The sequence below is a fragment of the Capricornis sumatraensis genome, chromosome 1 (assembly GCF_032405125.1).
Source record: "Capricornis sumatraensis isolate serow.1 chromosome 1, serow.2, whole genome shotgun sequence".
Taxonomy (NCBI): domain Eukaryota; kingdom Metazoa; phylum Chordata; class Mammalia; order Artiodactyla; family Bovidae; genus Capricornis; species Capricornis sumatraensis.
Genome location: NC_091069.1, coordinates 2,645,072 through 2,672,894, shown reverse-complemented (window position 1 = coordinate 2,672,894; position 27,823 = coordinate 2,645,072). Strand labels below are relative to the sequence as shown.

Below are 27,823 nucleotides of genomic sequence, written 5' to 3'. Positions count from 1 at the left end.
CCAAGACAACCACTTTGCCTGCGTCCATTTACTTTCACCTGTACACCAGAGCAAGAAAAAAACTTCCGTTGTTTATCTGAAATTCAAATTCCACTGCTGTCCTGACTTTTTTCCTAAATGTGGCACCCCTCGTGGGGCGAGGGGTATTTAGATGGCGCCATGAAGAAGGTGATGTTTGGGCTGAAACTGGACTGTGAAGACCAGAGGTGAGGGGGTGGACAGGACACTGGAGCTGTTTGAGGGACGGACGGCAAGCTGGGGGTGGGTAGCTGAAGGTCTGTGAGCACAGGGGCCGGGCTGGGGAGGCAGGCAGAGGGCTGACGGGGCCAGACGGCAATCACAAGGCCTGGAGCCTCAGTGGACGTGTCATCCTAAGGGCAGAGCTGGGGCGTGAGGACGTCAGATGGGAGGGGGGAGGGAGAGCCAAGGGACCGGGTGGGGCGCCCAGTCCAGATCCCAGCCCAGGTTGATGAGATGGCTGGATGAGCACGGTGTGCCAGTTTGGGTCTCGGGAAGCACTGCCAGAGATGGAGTCGGGCAAGAGCAGCACCCACTGGGGTGGGATGCCCGTGGCAGATAAAGGGCGGAGGATCAGACCGCTGCTGAGAGCTGTGAGGGGAAGCGGACGCGCCCAGATGGACGGGCAGGCACCTCTAGTGTAATGGGCCTCGAAGGGGGCTGAGGTGGGCACAGGCCAGGGGGCCCCCTCCCTCATTAGCCTCCTGCTGGGGAAGGCCTCCTGGAGGTGGGAGGGAGTGGGGCACACGTTCCTGAGAGCCTCCCAACAAACGGAGGGGATCAGGGAGCCTGTGACGCCGAGTGTGCCCAGTGCCCCCAGCCCAGTGCTGTGAGCACCCGCTGGGTGCAGACACAGGCCAGGCAGTGGCCGAGAGGGAGGGAATGAGGTGACATGGGAGTGCAGGATGTCCCTGGAAAGCAGGGTGTCCCTGGGGGAGCGGCAGTCACACCGCTGGGAGATGAATCCCACCCCTCCCCAATCCCCAACCCCAGCCCCGTGCTCCTAGGGGCAGGCTGGGTGGCAGCCCTCTGAATCAGAGCCAGCCCCACGCATGGCCAGGAGGAGCCAGCAGGCCGCCCAGTCCCCCAGCGCCTGCCCTGGGAGGAAGCGCCTGGGAGTAAACCCAGCCTCCTGGACCAGCCCCGCAGGCCTGCCTGCCCGGCACTCCAGGAGCACGCCAGGATTCCGGCAGATGATCGCAGGCAGCATGGCTCCCTCCACGCTGGGGAGGCGCATGCGGGGGACCCTCACCTCTGTGCTCTTCCTCCTGAGCTGCTGGGCGCTCCCTGATCCTCGGCAGGTGGGTGGGCCCGCGGGGCCGTGGTGCTGGGGGAGCCCAGGAGCTGGGAATCCAGACTCTTCTGGGGCTCAGGGCTGGGTTCCCTGGGGGGTGAAGGGGCGCCCAACAACGCTTGGGCAGAGGGGGAGGAAGTCTGAACTCGGGGTTCAGGGGACAATTGGGCTCCCTGGAGATGGAGTCGGCCTCAGTGCTGTGCGCTCGATGTTGAGGGCGGATGCCGTCCCCGCCACTCCGCTCCGTCCAGGGCCCCTCTCTTGCCCCTCAGCCTGCTCCCCCCACTTCCCCTCCCTGTGTCCCCTCACTCCTCAGTGCTGTCTCTCTGTCTCACAGCAGTTTCTGCAGGCCCTGGAGCCAGGGGACGTGACCTCTTACTTTGGCCCTGATGCTGCCTTTGAAGGTACGCGTCCTGGCGGGCCCCCTTGCAAGGGGGTTTCTCAGAGCCCACGGGGGTGGGGGGAGGCAGGGGCGTCTCACCATTGAGTCAGGGGGCCCGACTTTTTGGAGGCTCTCCTGGGAGGAAGTCAGAGGCGCCGCTGTTGCTCTTAATTAACTCTGGCCCTGTCTGCCAAGTTGATAAAGACTGGTCTGGGTGTTCCGGGCGAGCTGGGGCTCTGACCCTGGGAGTCTACTCAGTATCTCGAGGCAACGGTCACTCATCATCTGGTCTCTCCCAGCCCGGCGCCTCGCCTGGGCCGACGGCTCAGGAAGTCCTGTGGGTTTCTGGCCAGGATGTAAACATTTACGTTTTCTGTGAGAAGCAAGATGGAAACTGGGTCGCACTCCTGCCAGAGCCTTTTCCCGCTGTTCCTGGGCTGCCTCTGTGGGCCTCTCCATGGTGCCAGCCCCCTTTCCGACGAGGACCACTGGGGACTTTGATCCAGAGGCCGGTGGGGACCAGGGGCAGGGCGAGCCGAGAGTGAGGGGTGTCCCGCTCGTGACTGCTCTGGGGTCGGGGTCAGGTGCGGGGCCGGGCCGGTGGGCCAGCGGGGACCCCCAAGAGGACCCGGAGGGCCGGGCAGGGGTGAGCGCGGAGCCTCCTGTTTCCCGCAGCGCCCCCATTCGACGTGGCCTCCCTGGCCTGTGCCTGCAAGCACGAGGCCGAGGGCGGGCTGGCGGGGCCGCCCTGCAGGGCCTGTGCTGCTCCCTGGCAGCCCTGGGCCGGCTCGTCTCCTTTTGCTTCCAGCCTGAGCTGGGCCTGCTGGCTGCTTCCTTCGCCAGCGAGCACGCGGTCAGTGCCTCCCTGTGGCTGCTGAGGGGGCCTCCCCACCCCTGCCTCACAGGAGGCCGGGCCCTGCTGCCCCCCGGAGGCAGCAGCCAGGCTCACCTACTGCTTGGGCCTCGTGGTGAGTGGGCACGCAGGCTGGCTGGGGGGACACCATGGGGCGGACGTGTCCCCCAGCCCCCAGATGCGAGAGCAAGACCCCTTGGGTCTTAGCCAGACTCTGACCCAGTGAGGACCTGCTGCTCGGAGGCTCAGAGAAGCCGCTGCGTTCCCTAGGGCCACCCAGCTAGCAGGGGACAGAGCTGAGTGCAGGCCCGGGGCATGGGGGACGGAAAGAGGGTGGGCTTTGCAGTCAGAGCTGAGTTCGGGCTCAGCTGCGCCCCTTCGTCCAGCTGACCTGGGGCCGGCCCCTCCGCTGGCCTGTGCTGTCCCCGAGGTGCGGTGAAGGCGGCCCCGGCCTCTTGGGGGCTGCGGGGACTGGCGTCATGTGTCGCCACTGTGTCTCGCAGTGAGCAGAGCCCCCGCCCCCCCGCTGCCAGGTTGCCTGGTTGGGCGGTTCAGCCCAGGCCAAGACAGGGCATTCGGGGTCCACCCGGTGACAGGCAGCGCTGTCCATTAGCGCAGGCCCAGCGCAGCCCTTGAGACCCCCTCCATCCTTCCCGTGGTCTTCACCAGGCCCTGCAGTCTGGGGCCTGAAGCCTGAGCACGTGACGGGGAACGGGAACCCGGCTGGCGGGCAGGCGGCAGGTGGCAGTCAGTGGGTGCAGCCCCAGAGGGCATGAGTCCCCCTCTGTGCCCCCACAGATGGGCTCTTGGGCCTTGGACTTGGGGAGGAGCCCTGGGAGAGACCCAGGGCCAGTCCGTGCCTGGTGCTGTGACGGCCCAGCGAGGCGCTTCACTGCACAGGGGGAAGGGCTGGTAGACCAGATGGCTCTCTGTCCTCCAGGAGGGCAACATCCTGGTGGGTGCAGACAGGTTCAACATCCAGCCGTTGAGGAGGCAGCACCGGGCACTGGTGCATCTCTGGGGGGCTGCACAGCCCCACCTGATCCACAGGTCCACCCCCTGGGGCCCCCACCATTCCAGGTACAGCTCCTGAGAGGGGAGGGGGCTGTGGGCAGGGACGGCTCTGGGGGAGGGCCCGGCTCTCCTAATGCCTGGGGCCGTGCGGAACAGCCGAGCTCCTCAAGCCGCCTTCGCGAGCATGCAGGGTGTGCCAGCCCTCGGGGCAGGCCGGGGGGCGCATGGCCACCAGCTGTGCCCTCAGACTGTCTGCTTGGCGGACGCTCAGACCTCCCGCCCCTGAACAGACGTTCACCATCTACAAAGCACGTTCTCTGACATGGGCCTTGGAGCCTTGGGCCCTAGGTCAGAGGTCACTGAGAGTTCCCATGCTACAGATGGGAACCCAGAGGCCCAAAGATGAGAAGTGGCCACTGCAAGCCTGCGCAAGGACTGCCGGGCACAGCCACTGTGGGAGTCGGCTCTGTTGCCCGCAGGCCTGCTTGTGCCTTCCCCAGGCTGCGTCTGCTGAAAGCACGGTGGGGTGCTGGGCTTTTCTTACCATCCTGGCGTGATGTTGTTCTCCAGTGTACCCACAGTGGGGCTTTGGGGTGACCAGAGGATGTAAAATCCACAGAGTAGCTGACTCCTGGGCCTTGCACTGCCCTGCATGCCCAGCCAGCCCAGGGGGGTGGAATGAAGTCTCTCCACCTGAGACAGCCATCCTCCCAAGACCTGGCCAACTCTCTCCTGTGGGTCGGGCGAGACGTCTGCTCTAAAAGTCACGGCGTGAGTGACGTGCGAGAGCTTGGCACCTCCCACTCCCTGCCCGAGGAGGGCAGAGATGTCCTAACTCAGTTGGTGGCTGTCTGAGGGCACAAAACCACAGGCGCTGAGAAGCCAGCTCGAGGAGGGCCAGCATGGAACTGCTCGCTCAACACCGAAAACAACCTTATAGTTAGGAAAGGAGAAGAGGGGACCAGTAGATTAGGAGTTTGGGGTTAACATATACACACTGCTACTGCTGCTGCTGCTGCTAAGTCGCTTCAGTCGTGTCCGACTCTGTGCGGCCCCATAGATGGCAGCCCACCAGGCTCCCCCATCCCTGGGATTCTCCAGGCAAGAGCACTGGAATGGGTTGCCATTTCCTTCTCCAATGCATGAAAGTGAAAAGTGAAAGGGAAGTTGCTCAGTCGCGTCCGACTCTTAGCGACCCCGTGGACTGCAGCCCACCAGGAGATACAAGAGACTTGGGTTCCATGCATTGGTTGGGAAGATCTTCTGGAGGAGGAAATGGCAACTTGCTCCAGTGTTCTTGCCTGGAAAATCTCATGGACAGAGGAGCCAGGCAGGCTACAGTCTGTGGGGTTGCAAAGAGTCAGACACGACTGAATACACACACAATAGATAAACAAGGTCCTGCTTATGGCACAGGGAACTCTGCTCAACTGCTAGTTTTTTTGTAATAACCTAAGAGGGGAAAGAATCTGGACGAGAACGCATATACATGTGTGTGGGTTTGTATATGGGCTTCCCAGGTGGCGCAGTGGTGAAAAATCCTCCTGCCAAGCAGGACACTCCAGTTCGATCGCTGGGTCGGGAAGATCCCCTGGAGAAGGGCATAGCAACCCACTCCTGTGTTCTTGCCTGGAGAATCCCATGGACAGAGGAGCCTGGAGGGCTACAGTCCATGGGGCTGCAGAGTCAGACCTGACTTAACAACTGAACACACACACCCACACACACACACACATACACACATAACTGCGTCACCGTGCTGTACACCTGGAACTAACACATTGTAAGTTACTCTATATAGGTTAATTAACTAACTAACTAAATGCTTAGCAAATTAATTACTAGAAAAGAACCAGCAGACTGCCCGCTCACTCTCCCTGCCAGAGGCAGCTGCCCGCGAGAGCTGAGGCTGGGGCCCGCCAACTCCCCCTCCCCACAGTGGATGGCACGGGGCAGCTTCCCACCACCGCGTCTCCAAGCCCACGAGCACGGGGGCTGGTGAGGCCTGGCCATGGGGGGCCCTGAGGTCAGCCGGCCCGCTGGCCAGAGCCCCGTTTCACCTGCTTTCCAGGACCCCGGCTCTCAGCCCTGCCCGCTCCCTCACCAGGCCGCCCCCCTGCCCCTCGCCTCCGGAGATGGGCGACCGGGCATGTCCTGCACCTGGAGCTGCTGGTGGCCGTGGGTCCCGACGTCCAGCGGACCCACGGGGAGGAGACAGAGCGCTATGTGCTCACCAACCTCAACATGGTGAGAGCGGGCTGGGGCAGCGGGCTCTGTGGGCAGTGCAGACTCGGGGTGGGCTCAGGGGCAGGGGGCGGCGGCGGTCCCTGGAGGCCACCGCTGGCCCGTCCTCGGGAGCCTGTGGACACAGCGCCCTGCACCTGGGGCTTGTGCACAGCGTCAGTGGGCTGGCTTATCTGGTGGGTCGAACTCTGTGTAAGCCTGAGGCTGGGGTCGCATTTGAGGCTCAGGGTCCTGGGGTGGGGAGAGATGCTATCTGTTCTTATCTCCCGCTCAACTGGGGAGTTTGAAGAAGAAGCAACCGCTAGCTCCTTGCTCCTGGGTCCCTGTGCTTCGGGACCCTCAAGCCTAGCCTCTCCCCCAACGTCCCTTTGAACTGGGGGCCCCTCAGCTTACACTGGCTGGTAGTGGGGCTCCCCCATGCTGGGCTCTGTCAGAGCCCTTCCTGCCAGCACCCCCGTGTGGGAGGGGCTCCCCCTCACTTGACCTCTGGGGTAACAGCGGGGGCAGGACGCACAGGTCCCACTGAATATTATCTTGGAGACAAAGACGCAGCAAAGAAACAGGCGGCCCCAAAGCTGGTGATCGCTCTCCCGCTAGAGCCGGGCCACGCCAGAGCGCGTTCGCCTGTAAATACACAGAAACACACGCGTCCTAGGCAGCCAGGGAAGTTTCCGCAAACCTTAGGAGAACAATGCCCCGGCTGGCAGCTCAGGGCCCGAGCTGCTCCCCTGGTGAGTGGACCCTGGAGGGCGGGCAGCGTCAGAAGGTGGGGTGCTTGGCATCACCTCGTTCCCAGCGTCAGGTGTGCCCAGCTATCTTGGACGAAAGGAAGGTTCCAACCCCCGGAGAAGCTGGCTCAAGTCCAGGACAAGCCAGCTTGGGTTTCCAACTCCCAGCCCCAGAGGAGGAAAATAGTCCCTCTAAGTCACTTGAAAGCTCTTGTTTTCAAGCTTTGGGGGCCCCTCTGCCTCAAATATACTGAAATTTGATCATCAAACCACGCTCCCTCTGGCCAGTCAACGTGTTTTATGAGGCCCAGCGATGGTCAGGTAGGAGGCTGCAGACTGGCTCCTTCCCAGGTGGTGCCGGTCGTGGTAACGGCCAGCGTCATGACCAGGCACCCACCGTGTGCCGGCTGCGTTGTTGCTAAGTCTGCCAACAGCTATGGAAGTGTTTCTCTCCTTCTTGCAGAGGAGGGAACTGGGGCCCTGAGGTTAGTTAACAGGATCCTGAGGACACAGGTAGGTAAGGGGAAAGCCGGGCTCAGACTCAGGCCAGCTGAGGCCGGTGGCGGCCACGTCCTCTTTGCCGGACGCCACGTCTCTAGAGGACCAGCTCGTGTGAACAAGCGCTGTGCAAGGCGACCGCAGCCGGCATCTCGGCAGATGCCCGGGAAGAGGGCGGAGCCGGCTGTAAGACTGCTCAGTCGCTCAGGTCTGCCCACGTCTTTGCGACCCCATGGACTGTAGCCCACTCGGCTCCTCTGCCCATGGAATTTTCCAGGCAAGCATACTGGAGTGGGTTGCCATTTCCTCCTCCAGGGGATCTTCTCCACCCAGGGATCACACCTGCGTCTCTTGTGTCTCCTGCATTGGCAAGTGGATTCTTTACCACTAGCATCACATGGGAAGCCTGGGAACCTGGAGGGGAGCCTTCTCATTGGGGTGCCCAGGGAGGAGACACAGGACAGGGGAGGAGGTCCTCAGCTGCCTCGTGGAGATGAGCAGAGATGAGAGAGGTGTTGGATGGAGCTGAGAAAGGACAGGGTGACTCCAGGCCGAGAGGAGTGAAAGTGAAGTCGCTCAGTCGTTCCGACTCTTTGCAACCCCATGGACTGTAGCCTGCCAGGCTCCTCCGGCCACGGGATTTTCCAGGCAAGAATACTGGAGTGGGTAGCCATTTCCTTCTTCAGGAGATCTTCTTGACCCCAGGAGCGACCTGGGTCTCTTATTGCAGGCAGACTCTTTACCATCTCAGCCACCAGGGAAACCTGTGTTTGAAAGGAACGTTCTAGATGGATGGCAGTTATTTGCATCCTGTTGTTTCGAGGGTTCTCTGTGTTGGCTGGCCTTCCTGAGCCATGAGCAAAGGGGGGGCCGGAGGACCGACTGTCTCTATGGCTGGCTTCCAGCTGGAGGACTAGCACCTCAGGTTCCCCCCAGGCTGAGGGAGCATCCTCTCCAGGCACCCCACCCCACTCCTGAATCCCCGAAGTCAGCCGTGGCCGCCCTCACGTGTCACCTCTCCTGCCCGCCCTTCCACAGGGGTCAGAGCTGCTGAGGGACCCATCCCTGGGGGCTCAGTTCCGAGTTCACCTGGTGAAGATGGTCATCCTGACCCAGCCTGAGGTTGGTGCTGAGCCGGGAGCCCAGTCCCCGGGAAACCTGTTTCTGCAGTCTTTAACCTCTGTCTATAACATCTGCTGGAGAAGGGATGGGCTACCCACTTCAGTATTCTTGGGCTTCCCTGGTGGCTCAGCTGGTAAAGAATCCGCCTGCAATGCGGGAGACCTGGGTTTGATCCCTGGGTTGGGAAGATTCCCCTGGAGAAGGGAAAGGCCACCGACTCCAGTGTTCTGGCCTGGAGAATTCCATGGACTGTATTGTCCACGGGGCCACAGAGTTGGACACGGCTGAGCGACCTGCACTTCACTTCTCCAGTGGATGTGCAGCAGGGGTGATGTTTTCCTGCCTGCCGGCCCTGGCCCCGAGCTCCAGCTCTGCCCTGCTGAGCCCCAGGCCCCTCCTCTGTGCCCTGGGACGGTAGTAGCGTTGTCGTGAGGACTGAGGCTGCAGCAGCAGTCAGCACCCTGCTTGGGGCGGAGCCCCTAGGTGTGTGCTCTGTTGCGGCCTCCCAGGATGCTCCGAAGATCACAGCCAACATCACCGCGTCACTGCTGAGCGTCTGTGAGTGGAGCAAGACAGTCAACCCCGAGGACGACACGGACCCTGGGCATGCCGACTTGGTCCTGTACATCACCAGGTAGCCGAGCCCCCCGCGGGGAGCTGTTCCCGTTCTCTGCCAAGGTGGCCTGCTGGCGGGCAGGCATCTCAGCGCCCCCCGGTGTCTGTTCTCTCTTCCTGAGGTTTGACCTGGAATTGCCTGATGGTAACCGGCAGGTTCGGGGGGTCACCCAGCTGGGGGGCGCCTGCTCCTCCTCCTGGAGCTGCCTTATCACTGAGGATACCGGCTTTGACCTGGGGCTCACCATCGCCCATGAGATTGGGCACAGGTAAGGGGTCCCATGCCCTGGCCCCAAGCTCCAGGCAAGGACGTGACCTGGGGAGGGGAGGTCGTGGCTGGTGGGGGTTTCAGGAAGAGCCAGGTGGACCCCAGTGGACTCAGGAGGGTGAGGGGCAAGGGCTGGGAATCTGATACTTCTTCATTACTGAATAATTAAAACATTTTCTTTCCCCAAAATATAAGCAAAACAAACTTAGGAGTTAAAAAGTGCTTATTGTAGGAAATTAATGTAAAGGAAAACAAGGCTGTAAAAATCATCCCAAATCCCACCACACGGAGAAAACGTCCATCTTTTCTTCGCACGCACATACATCATTTTCATCCACAAAATTGGGATCATGCTGTACGTTGGTTACCTGCCTTTAAAAATAATTTTTCCACGTAACCATTTTTTAAATTAATTATCTTCGGCTGCGCTGGTCTTCCTGGCTCCTCTTGGGCTTTCTCTGGTTTCCACGAGCGGGGGCTCCCCTCTAGCAGTGGTGTGCGGCCTTCTCACTGCGGAGCGCAGGCTCCAGGGCTTCGGTAGGTGTGGCGCACGGGCTTAGTGGCTCCGAGGCGCGTGGGATCTTCCTGGACCAGGGACTGAACCTCTGTCCCCTGCACCGGCAGGCGGATTCCCAGTCACTGGACCACCAGGGAAGCCAAGTTAACTGCCTTTTTATGTAAGAATATATCCCAAGCATTTTTCTCAAATGTTCTTTTACAATATATGTTGATTTTTTTGGTATGCACGTATTTTACTCAATCCATTCCCCAGTGTTAGATGCTTTGGTTATTTTCAGACTTTTCCTTGTATGACTGTTACACGCTCTTTGGGCAACTCTCTGCTCTCTGTCGGAGAAGGCAAGGGCACCCCACTCCAGTGTTCTTGCCTGGAAACTCCCATGGATGGCGGAGCCTGGTGGGCTGCAGTCCATGGGGTTGGTTAGAGCTGGACGTGACTGAGCGACTTCACTTTCACTTTTCACTTTCATGCATTGGAAAAGGAAATGGCAGCCCACTCCAGTGTTCTTGCCCAGAGAGTCCCAGGGGCGGGGAGCCTGGCGGGCTGCCGTCTGTGGGGCCGCACAGTCGGACACGACTGAAGCGACTCAGCAGCAGCAGCAGCAGCAGCAGCAGGGTTCCTCTGTGTTGTTTACCAAGAGTGGAGGGCGGCTCGCTTTTCTGATTTTTAGTCTTTTCATTATGAAAGCAAATACCTGCTTTCTGTGAAAATGCAAATAGTACCGGAGACTCCTAAAGTGAAAAGTGCCTAACTTCCTCGCCCACCAGCCCCCACTCCCACATCCTGCCTGTTGGCCTCCTGCCAGCGTGGAGGAGTTCCCATCCCCCCTTCTAGGACAAGGCTGGGCTCCTACCCACAGCTGCCACTTTTACCCTAGCTCGCTGCATCTCTGCCTGACTTCTCCCCCCACCCGGCCATGACAATTCCTCCATCTATCTTTTTCGTAAAAGATATTTATTTATTCATTTATTTAGTTGCATGGGGTCTTAGGTGCCCCCCAGCCCCCACCATGTGCAACCTCAGTTCCCCTGGGAACCAACCCTCCACTGCACTGGAAAATGAATAATTCTCAACCACTGCCAGGGAAGTCCCTCCTCCATCTGTCTTGTTTGGAGAAACAAACAGGAATCGAAAACCGTTGCCTTCCATTGGGAGCAGAAACCCTGGCCAGAAGCCCACCTTTCCACTTCTCCAGAATGCAGTGTTTTTGCTGTGTTCACCCCACCGATCAAGCCCAGGTCAAGAAGGTGAACAGCACCAGGGCCTCCACGGCCCTCCCTGGAGCGCTGTCCTCCCGGATTCCAAACCCCGTGGAGTGTGGCCTGCACGTTTCTAAAGCCTTTAGATGTGTATCGGCTAAAAGAGGCCAGAACCACCTGGCCGGCCCAGCGCTCCCTCCCTGGGTGGGGGAACCGAGGCTGGGCACCTGGCGAGCCTGCTGGAGTCGAGGGTGGGCGGGTTACCCCGGGTCAATGCCGCCCTCAGAGCCGCCTCCTCCGCAGCTTCGGCCTGGAGCACGACGGCGTGCCGGGCAGCGGCTGCGGGCCCAGTGGCCACGTGATGGCCTCGGACGGCGCGGCGCCCGCCCTCGCCCTGGGGGGCCCGGCGTGGTCCCCCTGCAGCCGCCGGCAGCTGCTGAGTCTGCTCAGGTAGCCGCGCCCCCACCCCGCCCCTCCCTGCGCCCCCGCCCCGCCCCTCCCTGCGCCCCCGCCCCGCCCCTCCCTGCGCCCCCGTCCCTCCCTGCGCCCCCGTCTCCGCTCTGCGCGCCCCGCTCCTCCGGGCCCCGGCCCAACCCTCCAGCGGCCCTCCGCCCGGTGTCCGCTCCCGTCGCGGCCCCAGTCCACCTCTCCTCGGCTCGCAGCCCGTCTCGGGGGGCACCCCTCCATCTCGGCCTTCCTCGCCCTCACCTCCGGTGCCCACCCCTCCATCCCGCCCCCTCCCGGGGGTCCCCCACCCGAGGTCCAGCCCCGGCCTGAACCGCGGCCTTGTCGCAGCGCAGGACGGGCGCGCTGCGTGTGGGACCCTCCTGCGCCGCGGCCCGGGCCCGCGGGGCGGCCTCCCGAGGCGCAGCCCGGCCTCTACTACGGCGCGGACGAGCAGTGCCGCGTTGCCTTCGGCCCCACGGCGGTCGCCTGCACCTTCCATGGGGAGCACCTGGTGAGTCCGGCCGTGGGGGACGTGCCCCAACACCCGCCCCTCCGCACCGGGGCCTCCCTCTGCCCGCTCATGCCCCCACCGCCCTTCTTCGCCCTCCTGCCCACTAGCCCAGACCCTCAGATGCCTCTGGAAATTCTCAATTTCTGAACAAGGGCCCTCACGTTTTCCTTCTGAGGAAGCCCTGCAAATTATGTAGAGCTGCCTCTGATAGAGCCCCTGAGCCCATGGACCTTGATCCTGCAACAGATGGTTACCAACAGCTTCCAACTATGTGGGAGCTGGAGGGCTTCCTGGAGGAAGTGACCTCCAAGCCCAACCTTACAGCAGGGGTGGGAGCTGGCGGTGGGAGGGGAGCCGAGGGCGGGCAGGCGCCCTAAAGACAGACTTCCTCCCAGGGCTGCACAGGGCTTGCAGCCGCTTTTGCCTCTGCCCTACCTGCTTACAAAATACTGGGAATTACATCTTAGTGTTTTCGTAAAATATGTGATATTACAGGTGTTTCTATAAACACAAATGTATTAATGCTATATATTAGGACATTCTATTTGATCTAAAAGACCATCTTTTTTTTCTTCCGATTTTAAAAGAGATGAAGACACTTCTGTGGGCCCTGGCCGCTGCTCCTGTTCCCAATACGGGGTCAGCCAGGCCCCCTCCCCGTCCTCCACTGCCCAGGGCGCTGGCTCTGCCCCTGTCCTGTGGTCTGGGAGGGGCAGGTGCGGCTGGACACTGACCCCACGGGCCGGGGGACCCTCACCTGGCCATCTGTCCCCCCTCTTAGGACATGTGCCAGGCTCTGTCCTGCCACACAGACCCCCTGGACCCCAGCAGCTGTAGCCGCCTGCTTATTCCTCTCCTGGACGGGACAGAGTGTGGCGTGGGGAAGGTCAGCGGGGCGTGGAGGAGCGTGTGCGTGTGTGTGTGTGCGTGTGCGTGTGCACACGTGTGTGTACTCACACGTGCTCGCCCAGACCTGCACCCTGAAGCCCTCCTCCTGGGGTGGGAGACAGCAGGACCTCAGGAAACTGGGGCAGAGGGCCCTGGCACTGTCCCAGGTGCGCTGGTCAGGAGAGGTAGGCAGCCCAGTGCTTGCCCCGCCCCCTCTGCAAGTGGCTTTATTCCAGGCTTACGGGACCCTCGTGACTCTGCTGGAGCAGGCAGGGGTCCAGGACCCCCTTCTTGACCTCCTCACTGGCCCCGAGAGCGCAGTGTACTTTGGGATGCCTGCTCCCGGGCCCGGTGTGGTGGCCTGCGGACAGGGGTGTGTTGTCAGCGGCCTCACAGAGGGGCAGGGCTTCTTGTGACCACTCGGCCACGGGCCTCTGTGTGCCCTGCCCTGGCCACCTGGCCTGCAGCTCCCCTGCGTGTCCCCTCTGCCTTGTGTGGCCAGAACCTTCCTGCAGTCCTTGCACTGCGGGCAGGTGTTGGCTGTCCTCTGTTTAGCATTGGCTCCTCAGCAGCATGGAGGTTGCAATCGTGTGTGTGTGTGTGGGGCGGGGCCCTGGGTGTGGGGTGCCTGTGGGTGTGGGGGGCCCTGGGTGTGGGGTGCCTGTGGGTGTGGGATGCCCTGGGTGTGGGGTGCCTGTGGGTGTGGGAGGCCCTGGGTGTGGGGGGCCCTGGGTGTGGGATGCCCTGGGTGTGGGGGGCCTGTGGGTGTGGGGGGCCCCTGGGTGTGGGGGGCTCTGGGTGTGGGATGCCCTGGGTGTGGGGGGCCCTGGGTGTGGGGGGCCCTTGGTGTGGGGTGCCTGTGGGTGTGGGATGCCCTGGGTGTGGGGTGCCCTGGATGTGGGATGCCCTGGATGTGGGATGCCCTGGGTGTGGGGGGCCCTGGGTGCTGAACAGGGTCCCATCCTTCTCTTGCAGTGGTGCTCCAAGGGTCACTGCCGCTCGCTGGCGGAGCTGGCCCCCGTGCGGGTGGTGCACGGGCACTGGTCTGGCTGGGGGCCCGCCAGTCCTTGCTCCCGCTCCTGCGGAGGCGGCGTGGTCACCAGGAGGCGGCGGTGCGACAACCCCAGGTACTGCATGGAGGCGGCCGCTCCGTACTCCTTGGCTCGGGGCCCTGGGTCACCTCTCACCCCGTCGTCTTTGGGCATTTTCAGACCTGCCTTTGGGGGGCGTGCGTGCGTAGGTTCTGACCTCCAGGCCGAGATGTGCAACACCCAGGTAGGCCTGCTTCCCTGGGCAGGGGAGGGGCTGCGGTCAGAGGCGGCACTGGCCTGGAGGAGCCCAGGGGTCAGGATGGCTGTGATCTGTGGTTCACACAGGGCACTTTCGAGAGCAAAAGTGGTTTTATTGATACCTTCCCCTTATAGCTCGGTCGATAAAGAATCCGCCTGCAATGCAGGAGAGCCCGGTTTGATTCCTGGGTCGGGAAGATCTGCTGGAGGAGGGGTAGGCTACCCACTCCAGTATTCTTGGGCTTCCCTTGTGGCTCAGCTGGTAAAGAATCTGCCTGCAATGCCGAAGACCTGGGTTTGATCCCTGGGTTGGGAAGATCCCCTGGAGGAGGGCATGGCAACCCACTCCAGTATTCTGGCCTGGAGAATTCCATGGACTGTAAAGGGTTGGACACAACTAAGCGACTTTCACTTTCTGGACCACAGCACACAGCCCAGGCCCGTCCGACCCTTGAAAGCAGCCCCCTCCGAGGTGTTCCCCTCCTTACCTGGATGGCACTTCCCTGCGCTGAGAACACCCCTCCTTCCCACAGCCAAGCCGTCACTGGGAGAGTGCAGGCGATTGTTTTAGTTATGAGCTCAGGTGACTCTCACACCCATAAAGTCAACCGTGTGAAACTGCGCGGTTCTGTGTTACCAGTACCTTCACAGCACCACGCGACCACCACCTTGCTCTAGTTCCAAACAGTTCCAGTCACCCCAGAGCAAACCCCAGCTCATTAAACAGCCACTCCCCTGCCGCCTCCCCCCGGTCCCTGCCAGTCACCAGTCCACTTTCTAGCTCTGGGGGTTTACCTGCGCTGGACACCTCATATAAGGGGAATCACACCACGTGTGGCTTCCTGCATCTGGCGTCTTCCACTCGGCGCGTGGTATTTTCATGTGCAGCATGTGTATTAGAACTCCACTCCTTCTCGTGGCTGAGTAATACTCCACCGGATGGAATATTATCCGATAATGCTCCACTGGACCGCTTTTTGCTCATCCCTTCATCCGTTGTCCATTTGTTGATACATTTGGGCTGTTTCCATCTTCGGTTTTTGGGAGTAGCGCTGCTACGAATATGTGTGTACGTGGGCTTTTTTGAGTACCAGTCTTTCACTCTTTGCGGTGTAACACCTAATAGCAGCCAAATTGCTGGATCCCATGGTAATTCTACATTTAACTCCTTGAGAACCTCCAAGCCATTTCCCACGGCAGCTGAACCATTTGGCCTTCCCACCAGGAGTGTGTGAGGGTTCCGATGTCTCCACATCCCCTCCAGCCCTTACTTGTGTTTCCCACGAGGCCATCGTAGACGGTGTGGAGACACTCCCCTGGCCTCGACTTAAGATCTGCACGTGGTGAGACCTTCCCTGCCCGCCTTCCCCAGGCGGACTCAGCAGGCCCACTCCAATTCTTTTCCTCAGACTCCAGTGCAGAGCAGGCCAGGACGCCAGCCCACCTGGGCGCTCAACTTCTTGTGCAGAGGCCCTTTGCTCTTGACTCCTGTGACTTTTCTAACACTGATACCTGCACAGACATAGTTCAGTTCAGTCGCTCAGTCGTGTCCGACTCTCACGACCCCATGGACTGCAGCACGCCAGGCCTCCCTGTCCATCACCAACTCCCAGAGTTCACTCAGACTCATCTCCATTGAGTCGGTGATGCCATCCAGCCATCTCATCCTCTGTCGTCCCCTTCTCCTCCCGCCTTCAACCTTTCCCAGCATCAGGGTCTTTTCTTCCCAGCATCAGAGACAGTTCTTCGCATCAGGTGGCCAAAGAATTTGAATTTCAGCCTCAGCATCAGTCCTTCCAATGAATATTCAGGGCTGATCTCCTTTAGCATGGACTGGTTGGATCTCCTTGCAGTCCAAGGGACTCTCAAGAGTCTTCTCCAACACCACAGTTCAAAAGCAGCAATTCTTTGGCGCTCAGCTGTCTTTATAGTCCAGCTCTCACGTCCATACGTGACCACTGGGAAAACCGCAGCTCTGACTAGACGTAGCACAGATGTAGTGGATGCCCGTAAACGGGGCCTCCCTTCTGCCGAGCTCTCTGTCTGGCTTTCTTTCCTCTTCGTTGCTGGGGGCAGGCCCTGCCCTGTGTCCTCCTAGATTCTTGTAGAATCCTCCTGTCAGCAGAGGAAGGTTCTCGACACCGCAGTCTCCAGGGCAGGGAACCGAGGTACAGCCAGGAGCCAGGCTCAAACCCGCGTCTTCATCCTCGCTGCGGGGGCTCTTGCTGTCTCCCGGGGGCGAGGGTTCCCTCACCGAGCCCCCTGCCCCGGCCCCTCCTATGCCCGTCCTCCGCCTCCTCCATCCAGGCCTGTGAGACGACCCAGCTGGAGTTCATGTCCGAGCAGTGTGCACAGACAGATGGCGAGCCCCTGCACCTCTCCCCGGGGGGCAGCAGCTCCTTCTACCGCTGGGGGACCGCGGAGCAGTACAGCAAAGGTGGGCCCAGGTGGGGGGGCAGGCTCGAGACCCCGGGTAGGGAGCGTCACTGGGGGAGGTCCAGCGTCATGCCGATGCTGTTGCGAGCAGGCTCAGGCTCTGTATCACACCGAGCATGCCCCCTGCCCCGGCTCGGCCCTTGCTGGCAGGTCAGCCCTGACCTCTCCTCCCTGAGTTTCCATCTCCTGTCTGTAAAACGGAGACAGGAGGCGTAGCGTGATGCTGGAAAAGCACTCGGCTCATGAGTCTGCACACTCATCGCATGGCGATGCGATTACTGCCTCGGGAGGCGAGGCAGGTGGGAAGTGAAACCCACGCCAACCCCAAACGCAAAGAGCGCAGTGAGATGGCGCTTGGGGGTCAGTGAGAGCCCACTTGGATCCAGCTTCGCAGAGTCTCTGTCCCCGGCTCCCTGCACCCTCCCACCGGGCTCCTTGTCCTTCTGCTTGTCCCCAGGGAACGCCCTGTGCAGACACGTGTGCCGGGCTGTCGGCGAGAGCTTCATGGTGCGGCGTGGGGACCGTTTCCTGGACGGCACGCGCTGTGTGCTGGGCGACTCTCAGGAGGATGGGGCCCTGAGCCTGTGCGTGTCAGGCAGCTGCAGGGTAAGTGTGTGTGCGTGGCGGAGTGCCCTTCTACCCTCTGTGGCTCCGAGGGCTCTCCCCAGAGAAGCCAGGGCATGAAGGGGCCTTCAAGGGGGTCAGGTCTGGGGGTGCGGCCCCCACGAAGCCGCGGCAGCAGAGTCTGTGCTGGGTGGTGCTGGGGAACAGGCCGAGCTTGGAGTCAAGAGCCTTGCCGTGACCTGGGGCAAGTTTCCAAGCTCACTTCCTACACCAGAAATGGCAGAACCAACCTTTGAGGTTGTGTGAACCTCAAAGGCCAGCCCTGTCTGAAGACACCGCCGGGGCCTCACCCCCCACCCTCCTCTGCACAGACGTTCGGCTGTGATGGCAGGATGGACTCCGGGCAGGTGCGGGACGTATGCCAGGTGTGCGGCGGGGACAGCAGCACGTGCCGGCCGCAGAACGGCTCCTTCACGGCCGGAAGGGCCAGAGGTAGGGCCTCCCTGGGGCGAAGGGCCCCCAGCCTCCAGGAAAACACGCAGCCCAGAGCCCGGGTGCCCGCTGCCCAGGTGGTGGGGGGCTGCGTGCTAGCTCGGTCCTGGGCCCTCCCAGCGGGTCTCAGCCTCCCCAGGAGGCTCAGGTCGGTGATGAGGTGGCCCATCACTCACGGTTGCTCTCGGCACCTGTGATGCAGAAAAACACAGACACGGGTCGTCTGCCTTGGGCTGTTCTCTCCTCTCCTGCTGGAGGCATCTGAGCACGGGCGATGCTGTGCTTGGAAAATCCTTGACTTTGATCTGTTCATACAAGAAGTCAGGTCTTTTGCAAAGTCGGTGGAGGAGCTAAGTCCCACCTCCCTCTGGGGCTAACGTTCCCTCCCTCTGACTGTGACCTCAGCGACCTGAGACCACCCCCTCCTCTGCTTCCTGCTAGAGTACGTCACGTTCCTGACCGTCACTCCCAACCTCACCAGCATCTCCGTCATCAACCGCAGGCCTCTCTTCACACACCTGGGTGAGCTGGCCAGACCGTGAAGCTGGAGGGCACAGCCCCAAGGTGCCCTCCCTTCCGATGCCACCTGCAAGTGTGAGGGTCCCTCAAATGCCCTCAGTTGCAGGATCCACCGGGTGGACCCCCAGAACTCGGAGAGCTGTTACGCTCACGGTTACGGCTTATTACAAGGGACAGCCAAAGGCAGAGATGCGTCAGGGAGGGCTCTGTGTCCAGCCTCGAGAGCAGCCACACACGCGGTGTACTGCCAACCCTGGGAGCTCTCCTGAGCTCAGTGCCCGGGTGTCATGGGGACTTCCTTATGTCGATGAGGTTGAGGGACTGATTGATCGCTGCCCGGATCATTCCGATGTCAGTCTCCAGCTTGGCTGAGGCTTGGTAACTCAAAGCCCCCACCCTAAATCACATATTTGACCTTTCACCCTAAACAAAGACGGATCAGGTCAGGCACAGGCCGCCGGTCAGACCTGTCTCTGGGTGAGGCCGCCCTCTACACCGTGGGCCTCTCTGTGCAGAGGGTGCGCTTTGGATCTGGGTTGGGGTGCTCACCCTGAGGTCCTTGTGCCCGCACTCGGTGAGGGAGCGGGTCCACAGCACTCCCCAGGTTCCGGGAGGAGGCGCAGAGTAACGGTGCGTGGGGCACCAGGAAGGGCTGCTCCCGGGAGGGTTGGGGGCCCGGGGCGGGTGTGGCAGGTGAAGCCCTGGATGCTGCGTCCCGCCGGCCCAGTTGTCCCCTCTCCCTGAACAGGGCTGTCTGTGAGAGGGGGCGGTTCTGGCTCCCAGGGTGGGGGGCCCTGCGGTGCTGATGGCACCTCGCCCACAGCAGTGAGGGTGCGTGGCCGCTACGTCGTGGCCGGAAACGGGAGCATCTCTGCCAGCACCAGCTACCCCTCCCTCCTGGAGGACAACCGCGTGGAGTACAGAGTGACCCTGAGCGAGGATCAGCTGCCCCGTCGGGAGGAGATCCGCATCCAGGGCCCCACCCGGGACGACATGGAGATCCAGGTGACCGCACGGCCCCCGCCGGGGTCGGCCTGTCCATCGGCTCAGAGCCACACCCGCTCCTTCCGCGGCTGCTGGGGGGCTGGGGTCCCACTCAGAGCCCACCGGAGCCCCTGGAGTCCTGAGAGCGGCTCAGAGGGAGAGCCCTGCAGAGGGGCCGGGGGCTTCCCGGGAAGGGGCCTTGCAGCTGAGGTCCGGGAGGGCGAGCTGAGGCTGTGGGCTAGCAGGGAGGGGAGAGTCTTGGGGAACCAGGGCCTGCAGTGGAGGGGCGCTCAGGGGCGGGAAGGAAGGGGGCCTCCGGTGACGAGGCTGCCAGAGGCCTGGGCAGACCTTGAGGGCCCTTGCTGGCCGTGTGAGGGGCTTGGGATTCCTCCTGGGGGCCTGGGGAGCTGTTGGGGGTCCCCTGTGCAGGTGCAGTGGGGATTGGGCTGTGTCAGACCCGCCCACGGAGGCCGTGGGCCTCTAGACAGAGGGGGAGGCCGTGCCAACGCCCGGGGTTAGAGGCCCCTGTGGAGTCTGTCGTCCCAACAGGAGGAGCAGAGTCAGCCCAAGATGGAGGAGCAGGGTGACACAGGGGTCAAGAGCCCGGTAGGGGCTCAGCCTAGCATTCAGTCCTGGCTCCACAGAAACTTGGGGCAGACGCTTTACTTCTCCGAGCCTCGGTTTCCCCCGTCTGCGAAACGAAGCTAAGCACACTGAGATAAAGTGATTGTGAAGATTCATCTTTTATTTTTTCCAAGATATGGCACAATACGCGCTCGGCAGAGCGTTGGCACTGCCCCCCCCCCACCCCCGCCCCGCCGTGCACACGGGTTGCAATCCTGGGGTCATGGGCGGGCCCCGGGGAGGGGACGTGCTGTGCGCCAGGCAGTGCTGGCCACCTGGGGCAGCTCAGCGTGGATGTGGGTCTTGCTGTCTCTCTGGGGCAGATGGAGCCCAGGCTGTGTCTGCACGGGTCCTTCCCGCTGGGACCTGGCCTGCGAGCGGCCCTGTGTGTGCTTTGCTGAGAAAGGTGCTTAGAGGGCTGGACAGAAAGCAGTGGAGGCTGTGAAATAGCCCCAGAGAACCTCTGGGGGTGGTCCGAGTCTTGACGGCCCTTGACTTGGTCTAGCAGCCCACTCCTGCTCCCACAGCTGGGGAGACAGCGGGGCTCCCCCAGAAGGCCAGGCCAGAGCGAGCCCCTGGGGAGCGGTTAACCCCCTCCCTGGCTCCACATGTGGCCTAGCTAGCTCAGTCCCCTCCCCACCCCCAAGGAGCCTCCTTCCAAATGCTGACTGTCGAGCAGTTCTGTTGGCGTCCTTTGCAGCGCAGATAGAAACACAGATTCCCAGGTCCTGTTCAGGGCCTCTGACCCGGGATCTGCTGGTGACGGTGGGGGGTGGTGTGTGTGCCGAGAACCCGCACGTTAGCAGAGGGCTGTGACGGGTGGGGGCGGGGGCTGGGACCTCTGCCCTCCAGGCTGGCTCCTCCCGGGACCCAGGGACCTTTCTGCAGTACAGACAAGCCCAGCCTCCCTGCTGGGCCCTCTTCCTTAACCCCCTGTGTCCTCAGGGCCAAGCCCAGACTGCCAGGCCCCCTCCAGAGCCCCACATGCAGCCGGTTCCTGCCCTTCCTGGGGCCTCACTTGTGCTGCAGAAGCCAGAGCTGTGGGCTTCTCACCCCTTCCGCGGCCTCCTCCAGCTGTCTACCCTGCTCAGCCTCCTCGGGGGCCCTTCTGTGTGCTCCCTGGCCCCCTGTGCACACCCGTCGCTGAACCTGCCTGCAGCCCACCCTCCCCCAGCCACCATGAGCTCCCGGAGCCGGGGGCAGTGTCCTGGCCGCTACGTGTGGGGTGGGCTCAGCATCAGTGGCGGCTTGCTGAGTGAAAGAACACAGAGGGAGGAAGGCAGGGCAGAAGGCTTCCTGAAGGAGGCGGCCGTGACAGCCCCCGCTCTGCCGGCAGGTTTACAGGCGCTACGGCGAGGAGTACGGCAGCCCCGCCCGCCCCGACATCACCTTCACCTACTTCCAGCCCGAGCAGCGACGGGCCTGGGCGTGGGCCCCATTGCGGGGGCCCTGTTCCGTGAGCTGCGGGGCAGGTGGGGCCCGGGGTGGGGCTCACCTGGAAGCCCAGCGTGCCGCCCGCCCCGTGGAGATGGCCCAGCCCCTCTGTTCCCTCCAGGGCTGCGCCAGGTGACCTACAGCTGTTGGGACCAGTCCAGGAGCAAGTGGGTGGAGGCTGCCCGCTGTGCCGGGAGCCGGCCCCCAGCGGCGTGGTCAGAGGCCTGCACCCTCGAGCCCTGCCCCCCGCAGTGAGTGCTGGCTGTGGCCCCCCGGGGGTGGGGGTGGCTCAGGGGCCCTCGTAGCACAGCCGGCAGGGCCCAGGCGAGTCCTTGGTTGGCCCTGGCAGTGTCCCCGGGTGGCAGGTGCGGACACCGAGACTCGGGCAGACCCGAGTGGCTGGTCAGCCTAGTGTGACCTGCTGCCCCCGTCTATGGGCAGCTCGCTCCCTCTCTGAGCTCAGGCGCCCACCACACGGAGAGGACCGCCCTGCCTGCAAGGGTTGTGGCGTTGGCTTGGGGAGGGACCACAGCCCGGGGGGAGCATGATGCTAGGGACGAGGCGGTCCTTGTCGGGTGCGGGGCGGGGGCAGCCAGCCGCTGGCGCTTTCAAACAGACGCCCTCAGGCTCAGGTGCGGCTCGGGGACACCTGGAGAGCTGGAGGGCTGGGCGGCGGCCCCCACACAGCGTCTAGGTCCCTGAAGGGACCCTGGGCCCCGCCCCGGCCAGGGAAGTGATCTAACGTGTCACAGATGGATCTGCGCGATGCCCTGCTCCTCTCCTCAGCTGGGCGGCTGGAGACTTCGGCCCCTGCAGCGCCTCGTGTGGGGGTGGCCTGCGGGAGCGGGAGGTGCGCTGCGTGGAGGCTCAGGGCGGCCTGCTGAGGACCGCTGCCCGCTCACGGTGCCGAGCGCTGGCCCCGCAGCCGGCGGCCGTGGACACCTGCAATTCCCAGCCCTGCCCCCAGAGGTGAGCACGGGGTGGGCAGGGCCCACCAAGGCCAGATCCAGGCAGAGCCTCCCGGCGGGGCTTGTCCCTGCACTGAGCCCTTCCGTTTCGGGGTGTCCCCTCTTCCCGAGGCCTCTGGCCGGGCCCCTCTACCCTCCCACCCAAGAGGCCCTGGACTGGCCAGTCCCCTCTCTTTGAACTTTTTTCGAACTCGTGAGGACCGAGCAAACCCACAGATGTCCAGCCACAGACGGCACTTTGTCATTGCCGTCGTCCACCCCGTAGCGTTCCAGCTGACGGAGACTTATCAGGCTGATTTGCCGCTAGCCGTCTGGGGGACCGGAGCCAGTCCCCTCCCTCTCTGGGTCCCAGATTTGTCACCTGGGCAGCGGGGGTGGGGTGGCCTAGGCTGCTGGTGGTGGGCGGGTGGCTCTGGGCACCCCCCTCCCCCGCACACCGTGTGACGGCGGCAGACATAGCAGTCACTGCCCTCTCCTGGTGAGGGCTGAGCCTGCCCTGGGGTCCTCTCCACACGGCGCTCCAGGCCGCCTCCAGCTCTCAGGGCCGGCACAGGAGACACGTTTGCTGTCCCTGAGCCGGCGAGCCGCCTGCACCTGGCACGTGCCTCCCAGCACCGCTGGGTTTAGGTTGCGCAGAGCCTCGCTGTTTTCTGGTTGGGGACCCGCCTTTGCCTCTGGAAGGCGGGAGGGTCAGGGCTGGTCTCTGCACCCTGGGTGCTGAGCAGAGGCCCGCAGCCATTCAGCCAGGCTTCAGGGAAAGGCCCCTGGCCTTGCCTCTTTGTGAGGAACCCTTTCTGGGCTCTTGGAGACTGGGGAGCAGGTTCACCGCCTCTGTGCCAGGAGCTGGCTTGCACAACCGCCCGAAGGCAGAGGCAGGGCCTGATGGCTGTCGTGTCCCGTCCTCAGGGAGACAGACGCGTGCTCGGCCTGTGGAGCAGACCCGGCCGTGCAGAACACGACGTGTATGCCAGGGGCAGATGGCACGGGGCTGTCGGCCACTGCTGGGCCCTGCTCTGCAGACGAGAAGCCGCCTGCCCTGGAGCCCTGTGTCGAGGTGGCATGCCCTCCCAGCTGGGACCAGGTGAGCGCCCTGGGAGAAGGGGAACTCTGGTGACGCTGGCTTCCTGGCCAGAGCTGGAAGACTGCCCTCATGCAGGGCTGCTGTCGCCGGGAGGCACCTGGGCAGAGGGCAGACTTCGACGCAGAGCTCAGGGTGCTGGGACGCCCCCTCCCCACTGGCGAGCAGCCTGAAACATCCAGAGCCTGATAGGATGATGGCATTTTGCTGCCAGGCTCCCGCCAGCGTCCATGGGCTCAAGCTGGGAGGCGCTGCTTTCAGACAGGCATGCCGGACAGTGCCCCCAGCTCCCTTGGGCTGCGGTGGGGGGGGGGGGGGGACTTCAGGGCCAGGTGTGCCTGCTAATCTGGCTCCCAAGGCCCAGCGCTGCCTGCCCCACAGTGACTGCTCATTCTGGGGCAGAGGCCAGGGTGGGGCGTGAAGGCACCCCCGGGGCCAGGAAGCCAGCTTCCCGGGAAAGCAGCCATGGGTGGGTGGCCTTTGGGTGCTGGTGACCACTTCTGTTCTCTCCTGAAGGGGTGCGCTGGGTGGGAGTGGAGGGCCAGGTGCCCGGGGGTCTGGAGGTGGGAGGCCCAGACCCACCTGCTCGGTTCCTGGCCCCTGCAGCTGGACGTGCGGTCCCCGGGGCGGGAGGCTGCGTCCCCAACCGGTGGCCCCAGGCTGGAGGCGCTCGCCACGCACGTGTGGACACCCCTGGCAGGGCCGTGCTCTGCCTCCTGCGGTCAAGGTGAGGCCCTGGTACTCCTGAGGGTCGGCTAACTCGAGAATAGCGTTTGAGGTGGCATACACAAAGACATGACCTTATAAGCAAGGAGACTGGGGCCAGCCAAGCACAGCAACCACGTGAACGTGCCCGTTGATTGGCTGGAAGGTAGGAAGTGATCATAAAACCCAGCCGTGCTGGGACCCAAGAGCATATTCTTAAGGTCTAAGGCGGGCCCCAAGCTTAGGTCTGAGCTTTCTGGCAGCCAATCCAGAGAAGCAAAAATTAATGTTAAGATACAGAGTGTTTTAAACTAAAAACCCTGGGAATTCCCTGGTGGGCCAGTGAATAGGACTCACTGCCGTGGCCCGAGTTCAATCCCTGGTCAGGGAACTAAGATCTGGCAAGCTGCGAGGCAAGGCTGGAAATAACTAACTAACTAACTAACCTAAAACCCTAATCACTTGCTCAGCTAAACCCTAGCATGTTTAGAATTGAGGCCAGAGATTTCTTTTGTGGATACTCCTAAAGGAGAGATTCAAGGACATGGCCCTAATAACATCTTGGCGGTAGACACAGTAAGAGGTTTTAATGTAACAACTCTTATAATGCCCCTCAATAAAAAAGAGCAGCCACCATTTTTGAGTGCCTACTATGTGCCAAGCACTTTCTGTGTGTGCGTGCATACTCAGTTGCTCCGTCAAGTCCAACCTTTGTGACCCCATGGACTGTAGCCCACCAGGCTCCGCTGTCCATGGAATTTCCCAGGTTAAGAATCCTGGAGTGGGTGGCCGTTTCCTTCTCCCTGGGATCTTCCTGACCCAGGGAACGAACCCGTGTCTCTTGTGACTCCTGCACTAGCAGGCAGGTTCTTTACCACTGAGCCACCTGGGAAGCCCGTCAAGCACTGTCTAGTCTCCTGGAAAAATCTTGATAAATATCCCTCCAAGTCAGGCACCATTAGATGAAAAAACTGAGGTTCAGAGAGGTTAAGTCACTTGTCCAAGGTCACACAGCTGGTAAGTGGCAGAAAGTGAAAGTCGCTCAGTCGTGTCCGACCCTCTGCGACCCCATGGACTATACAGTCCATGGAATTCTCCAGGCAGAATACTGGAGTGGGTAGCCTTTCCTTTCTCCAGAGGATCTTCCCAACCCAGGAATTGAACCCAGGTCTCCTGCATTGCAGGTGGATTCTTTACCAGCTGAACCACAAGGGAAGCACAAGAATACTGGCGTGGGTAGCCTATCCCTTCTCCAGGGGATCTTCCCAACCCAGGGATCAAACTGGGGTCTCCTACATTGCAGGCAGATTTTTTACCAACTGAGCTCTGAGGGAAGCCGGGACTCAAATCCAGGGAGGCCTCATCTGCTACAGCTGTCCAGAGATTGGGGCCCCCACAGTCCTCGCTGAACCCCTTCTCAGGGTGCGGGGTTCCTCCTTCCTCCCCACAGGCCTGGCAGAGCTGCATTTCGTGTGCATGGACCCTGCCCTCAGGACACCCGTACGGGAAGAGCTGTGTGACCTGGCAAGCAAGCCCGGGAGCCGGCGGGAGGCCTGCCAGGCTGCCCCGTGCCCGGCCAGGTGAGTCTGAGGGAGGGAGGGCGTGCAGAGGGGCAGCAGTCTGGGTGCCCCCAGGAGGAAGGCACTCCAGCCTGGCTGCGGCTCCCTACGGAGCGCTGGCCTTCCCTCCCTGCAGGTGGGAGACCCGAGCCTTGGCACCGTGCCCAGTGACCTGTGGAGGCGGGCAGGTGCCACTGGCTGTTCGCTGTGTGAGGATGGACCAAGGCCGCCTCGTCTCCCTGCCTCACTCCAAGTGCTGGCCCATGCCCCGGCCTAGGCCCCTGGAGGACTGCAGCCCGGAGCCCTGCCCTGCCAGGTGGGCCCCTCCCTAAGGAGGCAGGTAGTCCTAGGCGAGCATCCTTGCAGGGTGCTCCCATTAGCTCCTAAGCCTTGGCGTCCTCACCCGCAGGAGGGGGTCATACTGGTGCACAGAAGACTGGGGGGTGGGGGCTTTATCACACAGGGCTTGGAATGCTGTGGGCACATGCAGTTGGTGGCTCGTTTTTCGTTACTTGCTCTTTACTGGGCACCTGCTATGCCCAGCTGCTGAGCTGTCACAAGGGGACACCACGGCTAACAAGACAGTCAGGCAGCCCCGTGCTCACGGAGCAGACGCCGGGGACTGGGGGCGGGGGGACGCATGACAAAGATTGATGGGAAGATATATATATATGTCTGTGTGTATACGTATAATTTGACGGACGGTGTTGGTGTGACGTGGAAACACAGTGGGGAAGAAGGTTGGGAGTCCTGGCGGGGCGGGTCCGGGTGATGGTGGGGCTGGGATTCCTATTGGAGACCGATGTCACTGCAGGGCCCCTTGGGTGCCCGGCCCCTTCCCCATTGCTTTCCTGGACGCTTCTGCCCTCAACTTCCCCTTCTGCAAAGCGGGGTCTTCTGAATGTTCTCTGTCTCCTGCGCTGCTCCTCCCGGAAGAGACGTAAAAGCGGCTCCCCGGAGAGAGAACCTTTCCCAGGCCCTTTCCGGTCTGGGGTGGACGTGAGGGAAAGCCGCGCTCCCCCGGGGCGCCCCCTGACTCCTGTTTGCCCCAGGTGGCGGTACAAGCTGGCGGCCTGCAGCCTGAGCTGTGGAGGAGGGGTGGCGCAGAGGATCCTGTACTGTGCCCGGGCCCACGGGGAGGACATGGACGAGGAGATCCTGCCGGACACCCAGTGCCAGGGGCTGCCCCGCCCAGAGCAGCAGGAGGCCTGCAGCCCGGAGCCCTGCCCGCCCAGGTCAGCAGCCCCAGCCTGGGCAGCGGGCAGCCTGAGCGCCTGCCGAGTGCTGACGTGGGGCCGGGCCGTGGGGGTTACGGGGCGGGCGTCTCAGGGGCACCGGAAATAGGACCCCCACCCCCCTCCTGGCAGGCTGCATCCGGGGTCATTCCAGCAAACTCAGTCGCTGTCGGTTCTAACGGGGGTGGGGCTGGGGGCTTCCCGGTGGAGGAGGCAGCATCTGAGCAGAGCCCGAGAGCTGTCCACCTGGGGCTCAGCACCGCTCGAGGCCACGGGGACAGCGTGGGTCCCGCCAGGGGCGTCCAGAGACGGGTGGGAGCCTGGTGGGGAAGCTCCCAGTGTCCCCGTGGCTTCTCTTGGCAACTTTGCACTTTAGATAATGCAGTGCTCCTGTGTGTCACTCAGAAACGTCCAGAAAAGAATGCAAGTCACCCGCGTCCCACCACCAGGTTTCATAGATGCTTCCGTATCTGTTTCCTCTGTCTGTCTCCATGGTTTTAAAGAAGTATGCTACCGCAGGACGGCTTCACTTACGCTGAAACCTTTAAACTCATCTGTGATTTATCTGGGGTCTGTTGCAAAGTAGGGGGCTTCCCGGGTGGTGCTAGTGGTAAAGAGCCCGCCTGCCAACGCAGAAGACATGAGACTCAGGCTCGATCCTGGGGCTTGGAAGATGTCCTGGAGGAGGGCATGGCAACCCATTCCAGTATTCTCACCTGGAGAATCCCATGGACAGAGGAACTTGGAGGGCCATAGTCTGTAGGGTCACAAAGAGCCGGACGCGACTGAAGCAACTTAGCACGCGTGCGAAGTAGGGCAGCAAAACGTTTTTCCGAACCACGGCTAGCGGCAGCCTTGGCTGCACCCCCCCGGCCCCTGCGAGGTGCCTCCTTCATTGCGCCTGACTTCTCCTGTGTCGGACCTGTGTGAGGCTTCCTACCAGACTCTGTTGGTTTATACCCCACCTACCGCCACCCCCAAGTCAAAGTGTTTTAATCGCTGTACCTTTATGATCCGTTTGCTGTCCATACCTGTGTCCCTTGATTTCCTCGCTCACGCTAAAACATGCACTCCATTTATTTTTGTGCATCATATTTGAGATGATGTGGGATTTTTAAAATGGGAATTTCGTGCACACAGGAGCTCCACTCACCCCTGGAATGTCCCTGTGGCCACCCTGGCCTCCGTGATGTTCTGGAACATTCCAGGCGATGCTTGTGCACCTGCCTTCCTGCTGCTCTTGTATGTGTCTCCTCAGAAATCCCTCCCCTGGCTCTGCTCGAAGTGCCATCACAGGGAGGCAGGGGGTCCCCCCCGAGACACTGTCACAACGCA

General features: G+C 62.1%; 1 protein-coding gene across 1 annotated transcript in view; it reads left to right on the top strand.

Moving 5' to 3' along the window:
* The first annotated feature begins 1,196 nt into the window (after nt 1-1,196).
* Nucleotides 1,197-27,823, top strand: part of ADAMTS13 (ADAM metallopeptidase with thrombospondin type 1 motif 13) — a 32,321-nt gene continuing 5,694 nt past the window's right edge. Inside the window, exons 1-23 of the mRNA XM_068983255.1 lie at nt 1,197-1,319; nt 1,650-1,716; nt 5,633-5,808; nt 8,070-8,153; nt 8,663-8,787; nt 8,891-9,037; nt 11,059-11,205; nt 11,551-11,713; nt 12,495-12,599; nt 13,577-13,728; nt 13,813-13,876; nt 16,198-16,327; nt 16,784-16,932; nt 17,262-17,382; nt 17,824-17,904; nt 18,725-18,906; nt 20,846-20,981; nt 21,065-21,194; nt 21,730-21,912; nt 22,818-22,992; nt 23,596-23,716; nt 25,145-25,274; nt 26,306-26,488. Coding sequence (XP_068839356.1) covers nt 1,212-1,319; nt 1,650-1,716; nt 5,633-5,808; nt 8,070-8,153; nt 8,663-8,787; nt 8,891-9,037; nt 11,059-11,205; nt 11,551-11,713; nt 12,495-12,599; nt 13,577-13,728; nt 13,813-13,876; nt 16,198-16,327; nt 16,784-16,932; nt 17,262-17,382; nt 17,824-17,904; nt 18,725-18,906; nt 20,846-20,981; nt 21,065-21,194; nt 21,730-21,912; nt 22,818-22,992; nt 23,596-23,716; nt 25,145-25,274; nt 26,306-26,488 — 3,059 coding nt within the window. The 5' untranslated portion in view covers nt 1,197-1,211. The remainder of the gene's footprint in view (nt 1,320-1,649; nt 1,717-5,632; nt 5,809-8,069; nt 8,154-8,662; nt 8,788-8,890; nt 9,038-11,058; nt 11,206-11,550; nt 11,714-12,494; nt 12,600-13,576; nt 13,729-13,812; nt 13,877-16,197; nt 16,328-16,783; nt 16,933-17,261; nt 17,383-17,823; nt 17,905-18,724; nt 18,907-20,845; nt 20,982-21,064; nt 21,195-21,729; nt 21,913-22,817; nt 22,993-23,595; nt 23,717-25,144; nt 25,275-26,305; nt 26,489-27,823) is intronic.